Raw genomic sequence first — 25,312 nt, forward strand, 5'->3', positions numbered from 1 at the left:
AAACCTGGGCTAGACTGATGTGATTAGAAAAAAGACAGCCTACAATACTTTCAAAACATTTGGAAACATTTTTTGGTCAAATAAGTTAGCATTTGTATTTTGAAGCAATGTACCAACTAAGAAAAAAATCTTTATCTGATATCAAATCGAAGATGTATGCCAGAAACTCTATTATCCATTGGCCTTTTACCCTAATTAGCGTCAAAATACTACACAGTAAAAGACCATAAAGTTTTTTTAAAAACTTTGGCACAATTAATTGAGAATACAGTTTTTGTTTAAACTCTAAATTACGAAGCATTCAGCAATCCAAGTCACTCTTTATGTCTGGAGACACATACTGCAGTGTGTGTAAGTAATATCACCTTAGAAGAGAAAAAGGCATAATCAGAATTATATCTTCTGATATATTTAGGTTTTATATCACAGTCTTTTGTTGATAATATGAAGCTCCAAATTTCCCCATAATTTATTCTCAACTGCTAAAATTCAAATGTCTTAAAAAATATTCAGTTCACAAAGCTTAGAATTTTATTTGCAAAAATCTAAGTAGAATATAATTTTAAACCATAATTAAAATGTTTTGCCTAGTGAGTATAATCATACATTTGTCATAAGAAATTAATAACAAAGATAATAACAAAGATCATCTTCATTAAATGCAGCATCATATAGTCAGGATAAATTACTAAATTTTTGCCTAAACCAGTGAGAAAATTAGCATGTTTCCAGCAAATTTCAAAACTTAGAGAACAAACATTTTGAAGTACAGAGAACTGCAGTTTGTTCCTTGGAGTCACTCTAATTTGACTGATGGACTATGGTCACCCAACTAACCTATGTTAACACACCTTCACTCAGTAACAGACAAGCTCAAACAAACATTATGGCTTCCCTTGGATATACTCCATTAAACCTAGGCCAAATTTATACACAAATGAAAATAACAGACTCATTCCACTTCAGCTGTCTGTAATACATGTGCAGTTTGAAGATGAAGACAAACTGTGCACTGTACTAATCTAGCTTGGTATAATAAAATTAGGGACTTCCCTGGTGGTCCAGTGGTTGGGACTTTGCCTTCCAATGCAGGCGGTGTGGGTTCGATCTCTGGTCGGGGACCAGGGATCCCACATGCCTTGCGGCCAAAAAACCAAAAAACGTAAAACAGAAGCAATATTGTGATGGAATCAATAAAGACTTTAGAAAGTGGTCCACATCAAAAAAAAAATCTTTAAAAAAAATTAAATAATATAGGATTTTTTTCTATTTTTAATCACACTCTACAGTACTATCCTTTTCTTAAATTTCTCTCCTGATGAGTTTTCAAAATAGCATGTAAATTCTGACATTATGTGGCAAACCAAAAACATATTAGCTTTTTATAAGCAGGGCTTATTATTTGTAAACTATATTCTTGTATTTACAGAAACATGCCAGATTTTTTTGAAAGTATGAATTAACACTGGAAATATAACTTATAAAACTATTCATGGGCAATAACTTAATATAGCCATACTAAAATTTTACAATATTTTATTTATTATACAAATACTAAACAATAAGAGGAATGGAATTTCTGAAGCCATATGGTTCCCCCTGAATCACAATGCCATTAATACCATTTATGGTAAATCATAAATCAGCACAGTCTCTTTTTTTTAATAAATTATAGATTTATTGAAAACCATAACACCTACCATTTCTTTTTTTTTTACATCTTTATTAGAGTATAATTGCTTTACAACGGTGTGTTAGTTTCTGCTTTATAACAAAGTGAATCAGTTATACATATACATATGTCCCCATATCTCTTCCCTCTTGCATCTCCCTCCCTCCCACCCTCCCTATCCCACCCTTCTAGGTGGTCACAAAGCACCGAGCTGATCTCCCTGTGCTATGTGGCTGCTTCCCACTAGCTATCTATTTTACGTTTGGTAGTGTATATATGTCCATGCCACTCTCTCACTTTGTCCCAGCTTACCCTTCCCCCTCCCCGTATCCTCAAGTCCATTCTCTAGTAGGTCTGCATCTTTATTCCTGAGCACAGTCTCTTCTTTATACACATAGCAGTACACGCAGAATTTTGTGGTCTTTTTTCCATTTATTAAAACAAAAATTTCCCACATTGCTTCATAACCCACATAATTATAATTTAAAGACCATATGATAATCCATGTAGTTGATATACCATTTCTTTGTGAGTCATTTATTTCCAGTTTCAGAACAGTATAAATAATGCTGTGATACACATCTTCATGTATCTATGTAACATTTTGTATTAAAAAACATCTCTTTGTACCGAGAACAGACTGGTGATGCCAGTGGTTGGGGCTTGTGGGTACAGGGTGGGTGAAATGGTGAAGGTGGTCAAAAGGTACAAACTTCCAGTTATAAAATAAGTAAGTCCTAGGGATGTAATGTACAGCATGGTTACTATAGTTAACAATACTGTATTATATATTTGAAAGCTGCTAAAAGAGTAGAGCTTAAAAGTTCTCATCACAAGAAAAAAAATTCGTAACTATGTGTGGTGATGGATGTTAACTAGCCTTACAGTGCTGATCATTTTGCAATTTATACAAATAGGGAATCATTATACATATTGTACAAGTGAAACTAATATAATGTTATATGTCAGTTCTATCTAAGTTTTAAAAATTGCCCTCTTTGATAAATAAATAAAATAAAATTTTAAAAAAAGTCCACAGGGACTAGAAAGCAAAAAAAAAAAAAAAAAAAAAAAATTGACCTCTTTGAAAAATTCCTAATAGTAGTATTACTATGTGAAAAAATTTCAAACATATAAAAAACGAGGTGAATAATATAATGAATTACAGTGTACCCATCACCCAATTTAGTAATTATCAATTCATGGCTAATCTTGTTTCATCTACATCCTCATCCACTTAAGCCTCACCCTCCAGGATTATTTTACAGCAAATCCCAGATATCTGAATTTCACATGTAAATATTTCAGCATATATCACTAAATGATGAGTTCTTTTTTAAAAAATATAACCACAATACTATTATCATATCTAAAAATATGAATAATTCCTAATATCATCAACTATAGAGTAAGAGGTCAAATTTTCCTGATTATCTCAAATATATACCCAGTTTTATAATTTATTTCTTTTAATCAAGGTTCATTCTACTGCAATTGATATGTATTAAGTCTCTTTTAATCTATGTTTTCCTCTCTCCCCTTCCTTTTAATTTGTAAGTTACTTGTTGAAGAAATTATGTGATTTGTGCTATAGTTTCCCACAATCTGATTTTGCTGATTGCATCCCTATGGTGTTATTTTAAATGTTTCTATGTCCCCTGAACTTCCTATAAATTGGTAGTTAGATTAGTTAGATCTAGAGGCTTGATCAGATTGTTTATTTGGCAAGAAGACTTTGCAGGTGATGCTGTAAACTTCCATCGGAGGCACAGAAAGTCTGCTGGTTTCTTGTGATGCCACAATGCTATTATTTTGTAGAATCAGAATATTACCATTTTGCAATCCCTATCACTTCCCTTTCATTTATTAGTTGGAATACTTTTATAAAGAGACATTCATCCAAAACTCTTTGGTTGCCCTGAGGTGGTGTCCTTATGGAAAAGGCAGAATGGATTCTGTCTATACACCAGCTGTCAAAATAATAAGTGGGTTAACAACTTGGTTAACAACTGAACAACCGCTAAAGGTGACCAAAAGGGTTTTATTAATTATTACTTATGTGTCCAGAGAATGCAGAATATTTGGTCTGCTTTAATCCATCACAGCTACTATTCTTATTGATGATCAAATTCTTCCATCTGACCAATGCGGGAGGCTCCTTGAGTTGGCTTCTGAGTCCTTTTTACATAACTTAGTAATCCTGGATAGTCTGTTTGCTTTCTGGTATGACAAGATGTTCCATGCTATTTTACACATTTCCTTCCCAGATCTGGAATTAGCCATTTCTCTAAGGAATTCTGGAATTCTTTTAGTAGGGAATGGTATTCGGAGACCATGAGCTGGTGGCAGCTGTGCTCACTGCTACTATGTGATCGTTGCTTTCCAGGTCTGTCTATGTGGTCACATTTCTGATGCGGTAACAGTTAGGCTCAGTTTGCTTTGGATTTGAGGGGATTATATTTCCATATTCAGTTTTGTTTCATAATTATGTAAAATATTTATATGGTTTCTAAATCAAATCCACAGAATCTAGTACACTCATAGATGTGTAGCTTTAATGCCTGTCCTGGTTTCTACTCTGGTTTATCTTTCCTCTTTTTTTAAAAAAATATATATATATATATTCTTATCCATACATTTTCTTAGATAAATGCTGGCATACTATACATGATTTTCTACACCCTGTTTTCTCATGTAAATGATATATCCTGGAGATCTTTCCACAGCCCTTTTGATAGTGATATAGTACGCCACTAGTTGGCTGTACCACAGTTAGTTCACCATTTCCCTATTAATGGACATCTGGGATATTTCTAGCATTCTTCTATTATAAATAGTGAATAGTTTTGGACTTCTTAATATACTGTCAAATTATTTTATGTAAGAGCTATGTAAATTTACACTGCAGCTATCAATTACTGAGCAAAAAAATTTACCGTAATTTCTAATTTCAACAAAAGTAAATTCTTGCTTTCAAAAGAATGGCAAATGGTATTGCTTTATTTGCATTCCCTGACAATTAGGGGGACTGGATTGTGTAAGAGAACCAGGATCCACCAGGCTGAGTTCAGTGCCCCTCTCTGTGCCCTACAAGCCTCCCATGAACCTTGCTGGCCCACCACTTTCATATGTTCAGATTATTCGTAAGGGTACCCCTTCTAGAAGGACATCCTCCACATAACAGACATTGCAAATTTTTATTTATTATGATTCTCTTACAGATGGAAGTACAGTATCCTGAAGAAGGAAAGCAGATTGCTAATTTCCACCAAGGTGTATGGGCTAGTATGGTCCTAGACATCAGGTCCATAATATTTACCTCACTGGGGTTCATTTAACCCAGTTAAGTTCATCTCCAAGCACCTGATAGAGCACTCAGAACAAGGAAGGCAAACTAAATGCTTCCTAAATATCTGAGAAGGTAAATGAAGGCATGAGTAAGCTGAGACTTTTACATTCATCTCAAATGAAGAATCTGCTCATGTGCTATTCTCATAGTAACTTCATTCATTTCTCAAACACTCCTTTCACTCTTCCTCTCCACACACTGTCTCACGTCCTCCTCTTCCATCATCCTGCCACTGGTCTCCTTAATCTTCCTTGCCTACATACTTCACTCTCCATCACCACCACTGTTTACTTCATGTCTACAATCCCTTTTCTTTTCAACTAATGTTAACCGAAGGAATCTTTTCTAGGATATATTTATATATAAGAAAATAATTTTTAAGAATGATCTTTTCTTAATACTTCCTGAAAGGCTCCACTTAGTTCTATATGTTTCTCAACAAACAATCTGAAAGAAAAATATTTTAGGTGTTATATTCTTAATTTAAGAGAAGAACACATTCTATCGCTGACATAAATTTGTGCCTGCAATTTATTCTGACCTATATGCAGTGGCAAAAAGCCTTGGAATGACTCAGAAAAAAATGATATATGTGTTTATACTTTACTTGTTTATATCCTGTTTTTGTCCATTACAATTAAGAACCATAAAAACAGGGACCAATTGTATGGTGTTACTGGTATATCCCTAGCACCTAGAAAAATGCCTGGCATATAGTAGGTGCTATTAAATTTTTATTCATGACAAGCACTATAGTAGGTACTTTATATTAATTATGTTATTTAATTTAATCTGCACAAAACTCAATCAGGCAGATATTCTCTCTTTACATAAGAATAAGGATCATAGGATTAAATAATCCAGGGTAAAACAATTGGTACAAAAATGGCAAAACCAGGGGCCCAATCTAAGTCCTACCTGACTATAAACCTCTGAATTTAACTTCCTCTCATTCACTCAGTTCAAAGAAGCTGGACAAGTCACAGGCCTCTCTGAGCCTTAGTTCTTTCATTTGTAAAATGGGTTTAACAATGCCAACCCAATACCTCACAGTGTTACCATAAGTCTCAGATAACAATGGACGTGAAAGTAATTTTCAAGTGTAACACACCATATACCAAATTGAAAGACTGGAAGGAATAAACAACTGTTCGGGGGAAAAGTTACACAATAAAAAGGTCTTGCTCACTAAGAATTAAAAACAAATTGTCTCCAAGTTCCTAAACATTCTATTATTTATATTATTCAAACTTAGTTTCACATTTCCACTTTCAACAAGTAGAAAGCATATATTTCTTCAATTAATTCTTGTCTTCTCTTCCAACAATGTAAACAGGAGCCAATTTACTAATTGAAGATTTCAACCCACTGAGCAAATCACAAACTCCTATGTGTCACTATTTGGCCATGAATAATGGGTTTTATGATATATAAAATTCAGTTTACTTGTCAAATGTTTCAGCAATTATTTTTCTTCTCAGGTAGCTAAAAGAAATGTTCAGAACATATTGTTACAGATGTGGAAATTTTTACTGATCAGTTTTGGTTAACATAGAAACTAAGAAACAAGGGGTGAGTATATGATATTCTCCAATAAAATTCCTAAGAATGGAATTGGTAAACTTAGTTTTCCTCCAATCTATAAAACCTTTCTAAAAAAGCATTTTAATTGTTTATTTTTCATATTATGATAGAAATAACATAGGCAGGAGGGCAGACATAGTAGCTCAAATTTAAAAAACAGTAAAGCAGTGTAACAGTTATCAGTTCAAACTGATGAATGTCCAAGAATCTTTGTTTTATAAGTTAACATACTGAATATCATTGAGTAGAACTGTAAGATTCCAATAACTCTCCAGGTCTCATCTTCCAAATCTGTACTATACAAGAGCAATCTGGCCATGACATCTGTCATTTGACTGGTGCCAGGGTTAACCAACTGACATGGTTGGTTGGGTGGGCGTCCCCTCCTCCTTCACCATGCCCTGTTCTCCCCCACAAATACCCACTAAACCACTACCAAAAACTGTTAGCTCAGTTTCAGAGGTATACACAGTTTTGTTTCCTTCTTTTTTTTATATAAATTTATTTATTTATTTTTAAATTTATGGCTGTGTTGGGTCTTCGTTGCTGTGCGCGGGCTTTCTCTAGTTGTGGTGAGCGGGGGCTATTCTTCGTTGTAGTGCGCGGGCTTCTCGTTGCGGTGCCTTCTCTTGTTGCAGAGCACGGGCTCTAGGCGCTCAGGCTTCAGTAGTTGTGGCTCGCGGGCTTAGCTGCTCCGCGGCATGTGGGATCTTCCCGGGCCAGGGCTCGAACCCGTGTCCCCCGCATTGGCAGGTGGATTCTTAACCGCTGCCACACCAGGGAAGTCCCAGTTTTGTTTCTTAGTGGAAAACTTTTTACTCTTCATTTATCACAGAATCGAGTATTTTTAGTTCCTTATTCACTTCATTTATTTTTTTTCATTTGCATCATTTTTTAATTAGATTCCACATATAAGTGATATCATATAATATTTGTCTTTTCTATGACTTACTTAGTATGTTAATCTCTAGGTCCATCCATGTTGTTGCAAATGGCATTATTTCATTCTTTTTATGGATGAGCAACGTTCCACTGTATATATACACCGCATCTTCTTTATCCATTCATCTGTCGATGAACATTTAGGTTGCTTCCATGTCTTGGCTACTGTAAATAATGCTGCAATGAACACTGGAGTGCAAGTATCTTTTTGAATTATGGTTTTTTTTCAGATATACGCCCAGGAGTGGGACTGCTGGATCATATGGTAACTCTATTTTTAGTTTTTTAAGGAACCTCCACACTATTCTCCATAGTGGCTATACCAATTTACATTCCCAGCAACAGTGTAGAAGGGTTCCCTTTTCTCCACACCCTCTCTAGCATTTATTGTTTGTAGATTTTTTGATGATGGCTATTCTGACCAGTGTGAGATGATACTTCATTATAGTTTTGATTTACATTTCTCTAATAATTAGTGATGTTGAGCACATTTTTCATGTGCTTTTTGGACATCTGTCTATCTTCTTTGGAGAAATGTCTATTTAGATCTTCTGCCCATTTTTTGATTGGGTTATTTGTTTTTTTGATATAGAGCTGCATGAGCTGTTTGTATATTTTGGAAATTAATCCCCTGTTGGTTGCTTCATTTGCAAATATTTTCTCCCATTCTGTGGGTTGTCTTTTCATTTTGTTTATGATTTCCTTTGCTATGCAAAAGTTTTTAAGTTTAATTAGGTACCACTTGTTTATTTTTGTTCTTATTTTCATTACACTAGGAGGTGGATCAAAAACAATATTGCTGCGATTTATGTCAGAGAGTGTTCTGCCTATGTTTTCCTCTAAAAGTTTTATAGTATCCGGACTAACATTTAGGTCTTTACTCCATTTTGAGTTTATTTTTGTGCATGGTGTTAGAGAGTGTTCTAATCTACAGATTCAATGAAATCCCTATCAAATTACCAATGGCATTTTTCACAGAAGTAGAACAAAAAAATTTTAAATTTGTAATGGAAACACAAAAGACCCTGAATAGCCAAAACGATCTTGAGAAAGAAAAACAGAGCTGGATGAATCAGGCTCCCTGACTTCAGACTATACTACAAAACTACAATAATCAAAACAGTATGGTACTGGCACAAAAACAGAAATATAGATCAATGGAACAGGATAGAAAGCCCAGAGATAAACCCACGCACCTATGGTCAACTAATCTACGATAAGGGAGGCAAGGTTATATGATGGAGAAAAGACAGTCTCTTCAATAGATGGTGCTGGGAAAACTGGACAGCTACATGTAAAAGAATGAAATTAGAACACATTTCACTTATAACTGAAAGTCTAAGAACTATTATCAAATGCTAAATCACCATTCAGTTTTTTAAAGTGAAATAACAACTCTTCAAAGAAAGAGGTAATTGTAAACTTTACCTTCATGACATCTCTGTAGGACCGGATTGCTGAGATTTTTCTCTTCTCATCTTCCTCCTCCTCCAGACATTCATCGGCAGCCTCATAGCCTTCATCATTGCTGCCATCAGCCTCTACCGTGTTGGCCATGCGATCGATGAGCTGCTCCAGGGGAGGGCTTAATTCCCTTTCTTCATTCTCCTTCAAGCCATAGTCCAGTGCCTTATAAATAATAATTCCCAAAGATTCAATAACCTAGGAACATTAAGGAAGGTGGTTAATAGAGACGACTAAACATTTTTATAGAACTAACTGTAAGGCATAAAATATTTAGTATGAGATAAGCTAGGTCTGATTTATTCCATTTCAGAAACATGACAAATTAAATTTGAAGAGATATTTAAAAGTCTCAACTATGCTTTTAAAAAAATCTCAGATGGAAATTTTTGTGTGATTTCTTCAAACTAGTATATAACGCATACACAAACCCTTTTCATGTTTCTTAGATTTATATCATACACTAAAATCTGTATTCTCCACTTATATAAAATACCAACAATACCAACCAGGTTGATTTTCCACATTTCCAAAAGATATTATTGAGTACGGACAGAGTTATCAAAGATCATATCCATTCAGAACTGTTATGGCAATGCTTATCTAATTAGGGATTTCATAGACATACCAAGGATCTGAGACTGAAAAATCAATGATTGGTAGCAGCTAACGTAAGCTTAAACAACAACAACAAAATCTATTAATAGCCATATACGTACTGCTCATTGAGTTCCATTCAATTATTAGAAACACGTATCCCTCATATGATGCAAACAAGTGAGAGACTCAAACTCTGAACTTTTAGTGTAGTGCATAGATAATCCTCCCTGCCACTCACCTCCACCACTACTATCTCCCAAGAAATACGAACCTGATTTATGAACACTGAATATACATCCCTGTCTACTATCACCCTGACAAATGCTTTGGCTTTGGCCAAGACAAGGAATTCTGCTTTATTCCGCAACACTACCTTCTTTTCTGCTCAGAAAAATCACAGATAAATAACCCTTTTAAAAAAAATTTTACAATGCCAACAGCTCATTTTACCTTAGCTATTTTGGAGGGAAGAACACAGGAAATAAAGCCAAAGATGTAAGAGTTTGCCACTTTTACCACTAACCATTTGACTCAGGGCAAATTATTTATTTTAGTTAAATTATTTATTTTCTTATCTGTAAAATAGGTATCAATGATACCTACATCTCATGGGGTTTTGTTAAGACTAAATGCATTTGCTACATGTGGAAGTACTTAGTATGTGACTTTTAACGCACATTGAATAAATGTTATCTGCCTCCAGCTCACCCTTTTCCAATGTTTATCCAGTTAATATACAGACATGCATACATCTTTCCTTCCCTTTATTCCATTTGTAGCCATAGTCAGTGCTGTGTTGTTGGGTTTTCTTTAAGTTGTTTATTTGGTACCAAAGAAAAGGAAAAGACAGAAGTTTTGACGATGAGTTAAATACATGGAGTCACTGTCAGCATATGTTACAGCCCTTAAAAGCACTCAAGCATTCACTCAAAAAATCTCCACAAAATCTGAAATCTACCTTATCAAGTGAAATAATATATTCTCAACACAAATTTCAAAATGAATAAAAGGCTTATAAATTCTCAGCTTTTAATTTTTAAATAATACTGGGTTGTTTTTTTGTAATATTTCTCATTGAAAATACGTAATATTTTCATTAGTTTTTTGTTTTTGTTTTTTTTGCGCGGGCCTCTCACTGCTGTGGCCTCTCCCGTTGTGGAGCACAGGCTCCGGATGCACAGGGTCAGCGGCCATGGCTCACGGCGGAGCCGCTCCGCGGCATGTGGGATCTTCCCGGACCGGGGCACGAACCCGCGTCCCCTGCATTGGCAGGCGGACTGTCAATGACTGCGCCATCAGGGAAGCCCCTTTTCATTAGTTTTTAATGGTCTGACTGGAACTCTAACCACTATTTTCAAAGTTGTTTTGTGTGACAATGGATCTTCTGAGTTCCAAGTCAGCTGACTACTTTCGTCACCTCTTCTGGGGACCAAACCTCCCTCGACACCCCACCCCCATCCACCCATCTGTCCTGGAGAGGTCACCTGTTCTGTGTTTCCCTGGCAGAAGGTCCACACAGCCAGGGACACTCTCACCACAGACAGGTACTACTTAGGGCAGGGATTTTACCTTTCAGTTCAATGTCAGCAGAACCGGGCATTGTGATGTATGTGTAACAAACACCCGTCAACTCGAACCTAGAGCAATCACTTTAACAATCAGAGCATCATAGCTAATATAATGAAAACCTTAGACATCAAGAAAAGTTAAATTATGTTCAGTACATTCTTTTTAAGGCTGAGAAGGATTTACTTACTTATTTATTTGGCTACGCTAGGTCTCAGTTGCAGCACATGGGATATTTGTTGCCACTTGTGGGATATTTAGTTGCGGCACACGGGATCTTTCAGTTGTGGCATGCTAACTCATAGTTGCAGCATGTGGGATCTAGTTCCCTGACCAGGTATCGAACCTAGGCCCCCTGCATTGGGAGTGCAGAGTCTTAGCCACTGGACCACCGTGGAAGTCCCAAGGCCTAGAAGGTCTTAATGCAATTATTCTCGCATAGAAGTTACGTGTAACTGAGAGTCTTACGTGCTTGGATGAATCTAGTCATCTATATCCCTACCCCACCCCCACCCGAGCTGAAAAAAAGAATCCACAGTAAATACCAACACCAATGATGCTTCCGACCTCAGCAAAGACCCCAGAGCTGCCCAGAAAGCTTCATCCCCATCCCCACTCAGGACTTTCCCTCAAGGAGCCGTCTGTTCCTCAACTCTGCAGACCTCCAACACCCCTTCTGCCTCTCTGGGTCTCAGCTGATAACTCTCCTTCATACTCCATTGCAAAGTGAAAGTCCCTACATGAAAATGCACTCATTTTCCCACCTTCAAACGCATATGATAGGCATCTACACTTACTTTGTCCTTCCTTCCTTTCACAGTGGAGGAAGTGTCTCTCTTCCTATCAAAGGTCAATCCCACTCTCCCTCCAGAGCATGCCCCTACAGCCACAATCCCGTTTCTGTGCTCCCTTTCCCAGCAAAGCTTCTCATGAGGGTCCATCTTACATATTCTGTCTCTCTTTTCTCTCCTTCTATTCACTGTTTAAGCCATTCCAGTCTGGCATCTAATCTTTTGAAGCCCCTGAAACCACAGGTAAAATCACAAACAATCTCTATATGCCAAAACTATTGAACAACTCTGTCCTCATCCCAAATGGCTGTTCAGTGGCATCAGACACAACTGACAACAGTCTTCTGTTCTAAGACTCTGGACTTCTGATTTCCTCTCAACTCAACAGCTCCTCCTCCTCAGTCTGCCTGTAGGTACCTTCTCCTGCAGCTGCATAAATGATGGAGTTCCTCAGAGTTCACGCATTCTACTCTCTTCCACGGTCTGTTGCAAAGTACTTTTATCCATTACCAGTTCTACAAATATGATATGTGCTCTGCTGTTTCCTTAACTTATATTTCTAGCTCAGAGAAACTTGTTGCCTAGGTAGCTGAAAGAGCTTAACTGGTCTTCCTTTCCCCAGTATCTCTTCATTTCTATTCATCGTATACAGTGATGCAGGATTAATCTTTCCAAAGTGGTTTCAAACGATTTAACCTAGCAGTGACTAAATCTATATCAGTCAGGATTAACCAAATGTGTATTAGGTCAGGGCTCTCTAGAGAGAACCAATAGGATGTATATATTTATACAGAAAGTGATTTACCATAAGGAATTGGCTCATGCAGTCATGGAGACCAATAAGTCCCAAATCTACAGGGTGAGTTAGGAGGCTGGAGACCCAGGAGAGCCGATGGAATGGTTCCCAGTCCAAAGGCCAGCAAGCTTGAGACCCAGGAAGAGCCAGTATTTCAATTTGACTCCAAAGGCAGGAAAAAAAGCCAATGTTCCAGTCCAAAAGCCATCAGGAAAAATTTTCTCTCTTACTCAACAGGAGGTCAGCTTTTTGTTCTATTCAGGCCTTCAACAGATTGGATGAGGCCCATCCACATTAGGAAGGACAATCTGCTTTGCTCAGTCTACTGATTTAAATGTTAATCTCATTCAAAAACACCTTCATGGAAACACCTAGAATAATGCTTGTTCAAATATCTGGGCAGCCCATGACTCAGTCAAGTTGACACATAAAACTAATTCCTTGTCAACTTGGCACTCATAAAGGTCTCCTTAAACCTTCATCACCAAAAGAAGACAATAACAAGGTCACAATTCCACCTAACATGACACAACTCTCTCGCATACAACCAAAAATCACTAACACCTTCACAAGAGGATCAAACTCCTTGAGTGATTTTTACTCTTCTCCTTTGATATCCCACAACTTTAAATGTAAAACCTAAGTATTATGTATAAAATCAATACATCTTATGTTACATAATAAAGGGATCAGAGAGGGAAGAAAACAGAGATACCTGAGATACACATACATACATACTCAAACGAAATAAGGAGGAAATACTCATGACAATTGCAGTCCTCGGGTCTGTAACTGGTCATGTGGTCATAGATGGTATTTATAACCACCTTCTTCCAGTATCCGTTCCACATTCCCTTTGCCTTTAGTAAGCACCTCAGCTGGTCGTAGTTCTTTCCTTGGTGGTGTGACATAAACCTTCATTCCTGCCATTAGCAGTCCTGCCTGGATTGGGTTGTGGTCCTCCCCTGGTTTTAATCACAGGGCATGGTAATTCTAAGAGACAGCTTAAGGGCTCTCCTGTATTCCAGACATACTCTTCCTTAGCTCCACTGAGGAGGAGCAGCCCAATCTCCCCTTGGGAATCAGGCCCAGTCACCCCAGACAGCACAGTAACTCCTCCTTTGCCTGCTGATTCACAGGAATGAGGAACCTGAAGTGGATGAGAAGCAGTCTTAACTTCCAATTCAATGGACTCATTGTTGTGTCTCCTGATGGAATTAGGACCTTCAGGCCAGCAGAGCAGAGGCAGAGCAGGAACAGGAAGCAAAAATGTCGCTGTGGGTCACTAGGGGCAATGGTGAGTGGTGGCCCTCCCATTTCTACCCCTTGATTCCTGACTTTGAGAAAAACAGCACCATATATTGGAGAACCCTGCCCCAGCCCTGCAAGGGACAGCCACCTAGCTGTCACTGTAACAGAGTCTTTCAAAAGGCCATTCCACCATTCTATCACGACTGCTGCTTCAGGACCGTGGGGAACAGAGTAAGACCAGTGAATTCCATGGGCAGGGGCCCACTGCCATACTTCATTTGCTGTGAAGAGAGTTCCTTGATCAGAAGCAATGCTGTGTGGACTCCATGATGGCAATCTGTAAGTCCATGGATGGGAGTTTTGGAAGAAGCACTGCATGAGGGAAGGTAACTCCATACCCAGAGTAAATGTGTCTTCCAAGAAGGACAGAATACTGCCCCTTCCATGATGGAAGTGGTCCAACGTAATCAACCTGCCACCAGGTAGCTGGCTGGTCACCCTAGGGAATGATGCCATACTGGGGACTCAGTGCTGGTGTCTGCTGCTTCAGACTGGGCACTCAGTGGTGGCCATAGCCAGGTGAGCCTTGGGTGAGTGGAAATCCATGTGTAACCCCCACCCCTGCTCCTGTAGCCACGTTCATGAGCCCACTGGGTGATGACAGGGGTGGCTGGGTGGTGTCCATACAACGGGTCATCCTATCCACTTGAATATTAAAATCCTCCTCTGCTGAGGTCACTCTTTGGTGAGCATTCACATGGGACACACATATCTTCATGTTTTTTGCCCATTCAGGGAGGTCTATGCACATAGCTCTCCCCAAATTTCCTTGTCACCAACTTTCCAGTCATGTTCCTTCCAAGTTCCTGACCATCAAGTCACAGCCCAGGGCTCGGTGTACAGTTGTGCCTCTGACCATTTCTCTTTCAAGGAACAACCAGGTGCACTGCTGGAAGTTCTGCCCACCAGGAGGGCTTCTGCTCACCGCTGTCCTTTGAGGGTGTCCCAGAGACGGGCGGCAGTGCTGCAGCTGGTGCCTGCAGGCCAGGCAGAACCGTATGTCTATCTGGCCTGAGTTTTCTCTTCCTCAGTCAACTGACTGTGGGCAACGCCCCATGAGGCCACAGGCAGGGACTGAAACAGAGAAGATAGTGTGTGTCGTGGGGCAATGACTCCACTTAAAACTAGCAGTTTTCTGTGTCACTTGGTAAATGGGCTGGAGTAGCACTCAAGTGAGGAATACGTTGCCTTCAAAGTCCAAAGAGGCCACCAGGCATTGTGCCTCTTTTTTGGTTGCAGGAGGGGCCTTGGAAGGGTTATCTTGACATGCCCCACACCACTGGACCCCTAGAAATTTCACTGAGGCAGACGGTCCCTGAATTTTTGTCAGATTTATTTCCCACCCTCTGACACACAAATGTCTTGCCAGTAAGTTTGGCATAGGTGCTACTTCTCACTCACTAGATCCAATCAGCATAATGTCAGGAATAATGGGCCAGTGTGGTATCTTGTGGAAGAGAAAGGCAATCAGGACCCCTGTGAACTAAATTATGACACAGGGCCGGAGAGCTGATACACCCCTGAGGTAGGTCAGTGAAGGTGCAGTGCTGGCCTTGCCAGATGAAAGCAAACTGCTTCTAGTGGTCTTTACTGACAGGTACGGCGAGAAAGGCATTTGTCAGGTCAACAGCTGTATACTAGGTGCCAGGGGATGTGTAAGTTGCCCAAGCAATGAAGCCACATCTGGTACAGCAGCTGCAACTGGAGCCACCACCTGGTTAAACTTAAAATAATCTAATGTCATTCTCCAAGATCCATCTCTCTTCTGCACAAGCCAAATAGGCAGGTTGAATGAAGCTGTGGTGGGAGTCAGCAGGCCTGCATCTTTCAAGTCCTGGATGGTAACACTAATCTCCGCAGTCCCTCCAGGAATGCGGCGTTGTTGCTTTTGATGTACTACTTTCCTAGGTAGAGGCCACTCTGCTGGCTTCTACTTGGTCTTCCCCACATACCAGCCCTTACTTCACAGGTCAGGGAAACCAGACCTGTGAGGATGTCTATGCACACGAGAACTGAAGAGATGACTGGGGAAATAACCAGATTCAGGATGGGTTCAGGAGCGCACTGGCCTCACTGTGAGACAGATCTGAACTAAAACTCTAGTGATCATCCGACCTCCATAAGACTGTTCTAACTGCTATACTGAGGTCACATTTTGAGTCTCCTAGAATCAGTGTCAGTTCAGAGCCAGTGTCCAGTAGTCCCCAAAAGGTCTGCTTGTTTCCTCTTCTCCAATGCTCAGTTACCCTGGTAAAAGGCTGTAGGTCCCTTTGGGGAAGGCTGGGAGAAAGATGAACAATGTAAACATCTGGCAGCATATTGGGGTCCTCTCCCCAAGGGGACCTCGACTCTCCTTCATTCAAAGGATTCTGGGCTTGTAAACGGCTCAAGTCTGGGAATTGATTGAGAAGCCATGACTCTCAGTTTTTATGATTCAAAAGTTAGACTTCTGTTCACTTAACCTAGAACTTTTCTGTTTATACCTATCAAGTGAGAATTTAGTGGGCTTCCTTCCTATCTATGTCACGTCTAAGAACACCATGATCAAGTAGCTAATGCCATAGGTCTCTGGGAGTCAGAGTATTCTAAATGCTGCTTTAAAAAATAAGTAAATAGGGCTTCCCTTGTGGCACAGTGGTTAAGAATCTGCCTGCCAATGCAGGGGACACGGGTTCGAGCCCTGGTCCGGGAAGATCCCACATGCCGCGGAGCGGCTGGGCCCGTGAGCCATGGCTGCTGAGGCTGCGTGTCCGGAGCCTGTGCTCCGCAACAGGAGAGGCCACAACAGTGAGAGGCCCGCGTACCGCAAAAAAAAATAAAAATAAAAATAAGTAAATAAATGCTGCTTTGACTCTGCAGTGTATTATGGTGACCACACCCATCGTGCCTTGTGAGTGTGGCTAAGTGCTACCACCGCAGGATCCAGTTATTCCCATTGCCTTTAGGTTTCCCAATTCAGTGACTGCAGTCCCCCCTCTGTAAGATCTAACCTACAAAGAAGGATGATCATAAAGCTCTTCAAGGGTACCAGGGTGACTCTCATAAATTTATTTCTCACAATCATGGTAAAAGATGTGTCTTCTAGACATTCCCAGGGTGGGTGAGTAGATCTTAAATGACAAATCCACTCATAACATTTTTCTCATCTTGCTATAACTTTTCAACCTAATTTTCTTTTATTATCACTCATGAGCGCTGTTATCCGAATATACTAATTTCTTATTCTTTCCTTTAAATGCTCTACACTTTGTCCCTATGCTAGTATTCAGCATCATTCCTACTTTCTACATGGTTTTTCCCCTGTATTTTTGTATGTCCAAATCCTACTCATTTTTCCATCCCCCTACTCAAAGCAATCTCCTCCATGGAAGACTCGTTAACCCTGATTTTACCATCACATCACAGTCTCTACCTACCCTTTTTTCCTAGATGAAAACAGTAATTTTTTCTTCAGACTAGCCATGACATTCACTTACACCCTTATGTGCTTAGGTTTCACTTTTTAAACTTGGATTACGGTTAATTATGTATATATCTTAATCCCCCAACAAGACTAAGCTCCTTGATGGCAAAATCTTATATGATTCATCTTTATATCTTAACATTATTTTATAAAGAGCAAAGACTCAATAGTTAATAAATGAATTAATCAAAATATAAATTCCTTCCATTATGGAAGTGGACATGTATGGTTGACAGCTGGATACAGATTTTATGGACAGAAGCCATGCCACCTGGTGGCATCCCAGCCCCAAACAGCTCTGAAACGTTTTGGAGGGTCTCTTAGCTCAAGGATAAACTATGCCCAACCTGGTTTAAATGTCCCAAACCTATTCACCATTCCTGATTTAAATCTGAGCCATGCAGCAGTCCTATATTTAACCCAACCTCTTAGAAACATAGCATAACAAGGCTGGGCATTATTAGGCTGACATGTACACCAGGTGACTCACCACTTTCAGGGACTAAGGGAACCTCTAGCCCTTTGCTAGAGAAACATATACCTAGTTCTTCACACAGTCTTGAGCTGGGGATAAAGGGTGACCATCCAAAAATAACTGAAACATAATAGTACCTGGACATACCAGCTTGCCTAAATATATACTTATTTATACTAATTTTAGAAGCTCATTTTCCAAAACTTGTGGAAATGTTAAGAAAATCCAAGAGAAAGAGCAGTGTCAGATCTGAAATATTAATCTGAGTCACCAGTCTCCAAACAGCTGGAAAATCATCAGTCATGTCCTGTCACAGTGGCACCTCTAACATTCATTAAAGTGAGCAGGAAGTGCAGTATAAAACCTTAACGTTAAATGGAACAAGTGAAGCACAGAAAACTGTGGTTTTTAAGCCTAACTGATTGACAAAGGGTGGGAGAAGAACGTATTAAATAAAACCACACATTCCAAAATTTAAGGCTGCTACGTCATGCCTAATTACCTCTCAGCTAATGACAGGCGTCTATGAAGCCCATGGCTCTGGAGTAATAAGACACAGGAATGGAACTGCCTGGTCCCTGCCCTGGCCTCAGACCCAGCCGTGCCATCCCGAGGGCAGCCTCACACAGGACAGCAGCCCACGCGCTAACACCATGCTTCGTGTGACCACTCAAGGTTAGCTACAAGCCCACCAAACCCATATCCCATCTTCCTCTGACCACACCACCCTTCATCTGGCCCCTCTTCATGTTGACTTGTACTTCCTAAAAATATTTGAGTCTGTATCTGTCTCCTTTACTAAAATGTAAACTTCTCTAGGACAGGGGTCAAGTATGATTCTTACTGGTATTTGCTACAATGCCTAGCACTTTGCTTTACACAGAGTATATGCTTTAAAATCTTTGTTGAACGTGTAAACTGCAGTAGCACAAAAGCCTTTAATGCCAAATCTGATGAAATGGGAATGACCCATATCAAGGGTGTCAAGCACAGCATCTGGCACTTGAGCTAACACCAACAAACAATAGCTGCTCTTGCCATCACCATCCTGCCTCACTGCCAAAAAACACCCCCCGCCGCCAGCCTAAAAAGTAAAACAAAAAGTTTCTTCATCTCTTCAAGTCCCCTTGCCAATGAGACAAATGGGACTTGCTTATATCTGTATAGCATTTTATTAAGCATGTTTTCCTTTATTCATCACAATCCTGTTAAGACATTATCCACATTTTAAAGACAACGGGACTGAGCTTGAAAGAGAGTCAATAAATTGCTAATCGTCAGACAGTTAACAAGTAACAAAGCCAGCGGGGACTCCAAACTGGCCTTGGTACATATGAAATTCCATACCCAGAATTCTACTATACCACAAAGCTTCACATGTGAACATCTCCTAGTCTGCCAATGTTTGTCTAAAATGTGGCATCCAAAATTAAATCCTATTCCATGTGCAGTACAATCATCAGAGAATATACCAAATGAGCACCTTCCTCACTGCACACCACATGCTTCTATAAATATACCCTGTTTGCTATTCAGATTTCTGGTCAACTCGTTAAATTGCTGATACCCTGGGTTTACAGTCAACCACAGTAGCCAAGTCAGGACGACCACGTATTAGTTAAACATCTTTCTCTCTTAGCCTGCATTTGTAAAGATTTTTTTTTAAGACATGGTAAAGGGTTTTACATTTTTCTCAAATCTATTTTATCCTATTTATTTTGACTAATCATTTTAGCTTAGGAAAATCACTTAAAATCTAGAGTCCACCATCTAATTCATTATCTATCACTCCTAAACTTACAAAATATACCAATTTGGGTATGCCTTCTGAGGCTTCAGGAAAGTGATTTAAATATTAAATAGGAGAGTTCCAACCAAGAAGACCTTCAGAAAACCAGAGACATTTTTCCCATGCTGACATCGATTACAATCTACCTTTGTAAATACTGACCTGACACTTATCCATCTTGCTCACAAAAATACTACAAAAGACTTACTAAAATTTCCTGTTACAATCTCTAAATACTAACTGTGGTACACTCATATCTAGTAAAACTTATCCCCCAGAAGCCTAGTTTTCTATTAGTTAATCTAGCTAATGTCCAGTGTACTTAGCGCCCTTCCCTTCACTCATTAATTCAGTCAACAGATATTTACTAAGAATTAAGTATATGTGGCGATGAAGGAATAGATGAGGTCTCTGGCCTTCAAAAAGCTTTTGTCCTAGGGAAAACAATAATAAATAAGACAAATGATTGTGCTACACATTATAATAAAAAAGGAAGGGTGTCATGTGAGCATAATTTAATAGGGAGCCCTAATCTAGTCTGAAGATCAAGGAAGCCTTCATTAAGAAAATAAATTTTAGGACTTCCCTGGTGATGCAGTGGTTGAGAATCCGCCTCCCAATGCAGGGGACATGGGTTCGATCCCTGGTCTGGGAAGATCCCACATGCCGCAGAGCAACAAAGCCCATGCGCCACAACTACTGAGCCTGCGCTCTAGAGCCCGCGAGCCACAACTACTGAAGCCTGCACGCCTAGAGCCTGTGCTCCGCAACAAGAGAAGCCACCACAATGAGAAGCCCGCGCACTGCGACGAAGAGTAGCCCCCACTCGCCGCAACTAGAGGCCCGTGCAGAGCAACGAAGACCAACACAGCCAAAAATAAATAAAATAAAATAAATTTTTTTAAAAAACGCTTTATAAAAAATTATCCGATTACAAAATGCACAAGTAACCAGAACAGATACCTCACCAAAGAAGATATATAGATGGCAAAGAGCATATGAAATGATGCTCAAGATCATGTCATCATAACTCGTACCAATGTTTTCTTAGGTGAGTCTCCCAAGGCAATATAAATAAAAGCAAAAACGAACAAATGGGACCTAATCAAACTTACAAGCTTTTGTACAACAAAGGACATCATAAATGAAATGAAAAGCAGCCTATGGACTAGGAGAAAGTATCTGCAAATGATGCAACTGACAAGGGCTTAATACAATCCAAAGTACATGAACAGCTCACACAACTCAACAACAAAAATACTTACAACCCAATAGAAAAATGGGCAGAAGACCTACATAGACATTTCTCCAAAAAAGACACACAGATGGCCAACAGGCACATGAAAAGATGCTCAACATTGCTAATTATTAGAGAAAAGCAAATCTAAACTATGAGGTACCACCACACGCTGGTCAGATGGCCATCATTAAAAAGACTACAAATAACAAATGCTGGAGAGGGTGTGGAGAAAAGGAAACCCTCCTACACTGTTGGTGGGAATGTAAGTTGGTGCAGCCACTATGAAAAACAGTATGGAGGTTCCTCAAAAAGCTCAAAATAGAGTTGCCATGTGATCCAGCAATCCCACTCCTGGGCATATATCTGGACAAAACTATAATTCAGAAAGATACATAAACCCCAATGTTCATAGCAGCACTATTCACAATAGCCAAGACATGGAAACAACCTAAATGTCCATCAATGGATGAATGGATAAAGAAGATATGATACACTCAATGGAATACTACTCAGCCATAAAAAAGAATGAAGTAATGCCATTTGCAACAACATGGATGGACTTAGAGATTACCACACTAAGTAAAGTCAGAAAGAGAAAGACAACTACCATATGATATCACTTATATGTGGAATCTGAAACATGACACAAATGAACCTATCTATGAAACAGGAACAGACTCACAAAGAGTACAGACTTGTGGTTGCCAAGGGGGAGGCAGGAAAGGATGGCTTGGGAGTTTGGTGTTAGCAAATGCAAACTATTACGTATAGAATGGAAATACAACAAGGTCCTACTGTATATCACAGGGAACTATCAATATATTCAATATCCTATGATAAACCATAACGGAAAAGAATATAAAAAAGAATGTTAAAAAAAATCATATGTCATCAGGCAGTTGCAAATTAAAACAATGAGATCCCACTATAAGCCTACTAGAATGGCTAAAATCCAAAACAGTGGCATCATCAAATGCTGATGAGAATGTGGGGCAACAGGAACTCTCATTAATGGTTGGTGGGAATACAAAATGGTTCAGTCAATGTGGAAAACATTTTGGCAGTTTCTCACACAACTGAACATGCTCTTAACATACAATCAAGCAACTGCACTCCTTGGTATTTACCCAAATAAGTTGAAAACTCATGTCCACACAAATGTTTAGAGTAACTTTATTCATAACTGCCAAAACTTGGAAGCAACCAAGATGTTCTTCAATAGATGAATGGATAAACTATGGTAAATCAATACAATGGACTATTATTATTCAAAGAAAAAGAGAGCTGTCAAACTACAAAGACATGGAGGAAACTTAAAAGTAGATTGCTAAGTGAAAGAAGCCAATCTGAAAAGGCTAAATTCTAACTATATGACATTCTGGAAAAGGCAAAACTATGGAGAAAGTAAAAATATCAGTGGCTGCTAAGGGTTGGGGTCGGGGGTGGGGGTAGGAAGAGATGAAATGGTGGAGCACAGGGATTTCTGAGGCAGTGAAATTGCTCTATATAATACATTAATGAGGGACATGTCATATTTATGTGTCACAACCCATAGAATGTACAACACAAAGAATGAACCCTAATGTAAACTATGGATTTTAGTTAATAATAGTAATAATAATGTATCAATATTGGTTAGTCAATTGTAACAAATGTACCACACCAATACAAGATATAAATTATCAGGGAAACTGGAAGAGGAGAGGGATATATAGGAACTCTGTACGTTCCAACCAATTTTTCTGTTAACGTAAAACTGCCCTAAAAGATATAAAGTCTATTAATTAAAATTTTAAAAAACACAGTATGGCTTAAAAAATATAGTATTAGAGAATGGATCCAAAATGGGCTAGAGCAGCTGTGATAAGACTAGCTAGGGGACTACTGCAGTAGTGTCCAGCTTAGGGATGATGGTTTCTTGGGCCAGGGTGATAAGAGTGGATAGAAAGGAAATGGTGAGGATTTGAAGAGCTTTTGGCGGGGTGGAATGGATAGGGGATAGGACTGGGCAATGCAATAAATGGAGGGAAAAGGAACCAAAGTGATTCCTGGGTTTCTAGCTTGAGTTAGTACAGAGAGTGGTACCATTTACTAACATGGAAAACTGGAGGAAAAAGAGTTTCTGAGAGAAAGGTAAGTTCAGACACCTATGAGAAACATAATCACAGGTGTTAGATAGGCAGCTATGTGGACTGCGAAGAGACTGTGAGCTGGGGTCATGAAGTGGGATTCCTTGGCAAATAACTGGTCCATGAACTCATGAGAGTGTATGAGACAACCCCCAGAGAAAAACTACCCAAGAGATGGAGAAGCAAACACTTAATGACTGGCCAGAGGACTAGACTGTAAAGGAGCAAGAGTATTGAGGAAGGGAGGGAAGGAGGAAATCAAAAGACTCTGATATCACAAAAATCAGAGAGAGAAAATACTTCAAGAAGGAGGTCATGGTCCTGTGCATTGAATGTGGATTAGAGGTAAGAAGAGGCCTAGGATACAGCTGCTAGATTTAGGGAGGCAGAGGTCACTGGTGACAGGGCAGTCTGGGTGAGTAAACAGTGCCCTGTGTAAATAGTACACTCAGAAATTTTTATGAATAGGAAGGGAAATATATGGCAGCAGCTAGAGATGAAGACAGGGCAGAGGTAGGGCTTTTTTAATTACTTTATTTGAAGACTACAAGTCTTAAGCATGTTTAAATGGTGATGGAAAGAAAATGGAAAGGAAAAAGCTGAAGATAATGAAAAGATAAGGGATCAGAATTCCTGACAGTGACCTTTGTTTGGCAAATCAGACCTTCAAAAGAGGTTAGTCACTTCTCAAAAACAAAAATCTTTCCATGAAATTTAGATATGCTTTTTTCTTTTATTAAGTGGGGGGGGGGGAAGAGGTCCATTTACACATGCATGAGAGTTAGTCTTTTATTCAAAATTACTTCCTGAGCATTTTCTAGGTGAACATCTGATAAATTCCTTAACATGCCATTTTAAGTCTTTTACATTCTGAGCCCAGTGAACTTTTCTGTTCACAGCTCCATAAAGAGCCTATCACTTCAGTCATTTTCCTTTTGCTGTACCTTTCTTTATTCATGTCATCCTCTGCCTATAGCATTTTTTGTCTGACAAATCCTACCTATACTCTTATCTCTCAGATCCCAGTGCAGTGTGACCTGCTCTGTGAGACATTCCTAGTCACCCAGAGTTGATCATTTCCAACCTTGCCACCTTTCCCTGCTCTGCTTATCCAACTTTTATCATAGTACATGTGACTATTAATTGAATCCAAACCTGCAGAATCATTCTTTTCAAGTGTATCTGGAATGTTCACCAAGACAGACCCTATGCTGTGCCAAAAAATAAAATAAGTCTCAATAAACTTCAAGACTGAAATATCAAAGATTATGTTTTCTGACAATGGAATGAAATAAGAAACCAGCTAACAAAGTAACTGGAACATTCCCAAGTACTGAAAAATTAAACAGCACACTTCTAAACCCTTGGGTCAAAGAAGAAACCTCAAGGGAAATTTTAAAATATTTAATGATAATGATAACATATATACAAATTTGTGGGATGCAACTAAAGCAGTTCTTAGAAATCTATAGCTTCAGATGAATAGACAACTCCCTGGAAGACACAACTTAGCAAAATTTGCAAGATCCCAACACTAAAAACTACAAAGCATTGTTGAAAGAAATCAAAGATCTAAGTAAGCAGAGAAATACACCAAATTCATGGACTGAAACACTAAATATTGTTACAATGTCAGTTCCTTCAAATTGATGAAAAAGTCAATGCAATCCCAATAAAAACTCTACTAGGACTTTTGGAGAAAATAACAAACTAATTTAAAAATGCATATGGAACTGCAAATGACCTAGAACAGCCAATTTTGGAAAAGAAGAACAAAGTTGGATGACTTACACTACCTGATACCAAGGCTTACAAAAAAGCTGCAGTAATCAAGCCTGTATGGTATTGGCATATGGAACAACAGAGAATCCATAATTAATCCTACACTATATGAGCAACTGATTTTCAACAAAAATGCCAAAGTAGTTCAAAGGGGGAAGGATATCAATTCAACCAATGGTGCTGGAACAACTAGGTATCCATATGGAAAATTAATAAACACAGACCCCTACATCATATCATACACAAAAATTATTTTTAAATGGACCATACATTAAAATGTAAAACCTAAATCTATTAAACTTCTAGCAAAAAAACACATGAAAAAATCTATATAACACTAGTAGTTTTTCATAGATTTT

The 25,312-nt window shown here is 38.9% G+C and overlaps 2 protein-coding genes across 6 annotated transcripts in view; one reads left to right on the forward strand and one right to left on the reverse strand.

The window, feature by feature from the left end:
* The window catches only part of PRELID3A (PRELI domain containing 3A), a 179,468-nt gene that overhangs the window by 151,278 nt on the left and 2,878 nt on the right, over positions 1-25,312 (forward strand). Inside the window, exon 6 of one of the 3 annotated variants that reach the window (XM_060170238.1) lies at positions 13,904-14,740. The exons of 1 other annotated variant lie outside the window; for it this stretch is intronic. In XM_060170238.1, the coding sequence (XP_060026221.1) occupies positions 13,904-14,094 (191 nt within the window). In that variant the 3' untranslated portion in view covers positions 14,095-14,740. Of the gene's footprint in view, positions 1-13,903; positions 14,741-25,312 lie in introns of those variants that run through there. One more of the 3 variants, XM_060170274.1, reaches the window with a different exon arrangement.
* SPIRE1 (spire type actin nucleation factor 1) overlaps positions 1-25,312 on the reverse strand; it is a 208,016-nt gene that overhangs the window by 76,953 nt on the left and 105,751 nt on the right. For all 3 annotated transcript variants that reach the window (XM_060170228.1, XM_060170226.1, XM_060170229.1), the window contains exon 3: positions 8,976-9,209. In XM_060170228.1, coding sequence (XP_060026211.1) covers positions 8,976-9,209 — 234 coding nt within the window. The remainder of the gene's footprint in view (positions 1-8,975; positions 9,210-25,312) is intronic.

This window comes from Lagenorhynchus albirostris, chromosome 14, assembly GCF_949774975.1.
Source record: "Lagenorhynchus albirostris chromosome 14, mLagAlb1.1, whole genome shotgun sequence".
In the NCBI taxonomy this organism is placed as follows: Eukaryota; Metazoa; Chordata; class Mammalia; order Artiodactyla; family Delphinidae; genus Lagenorhynchus; species Lagenorhynchus albirostris.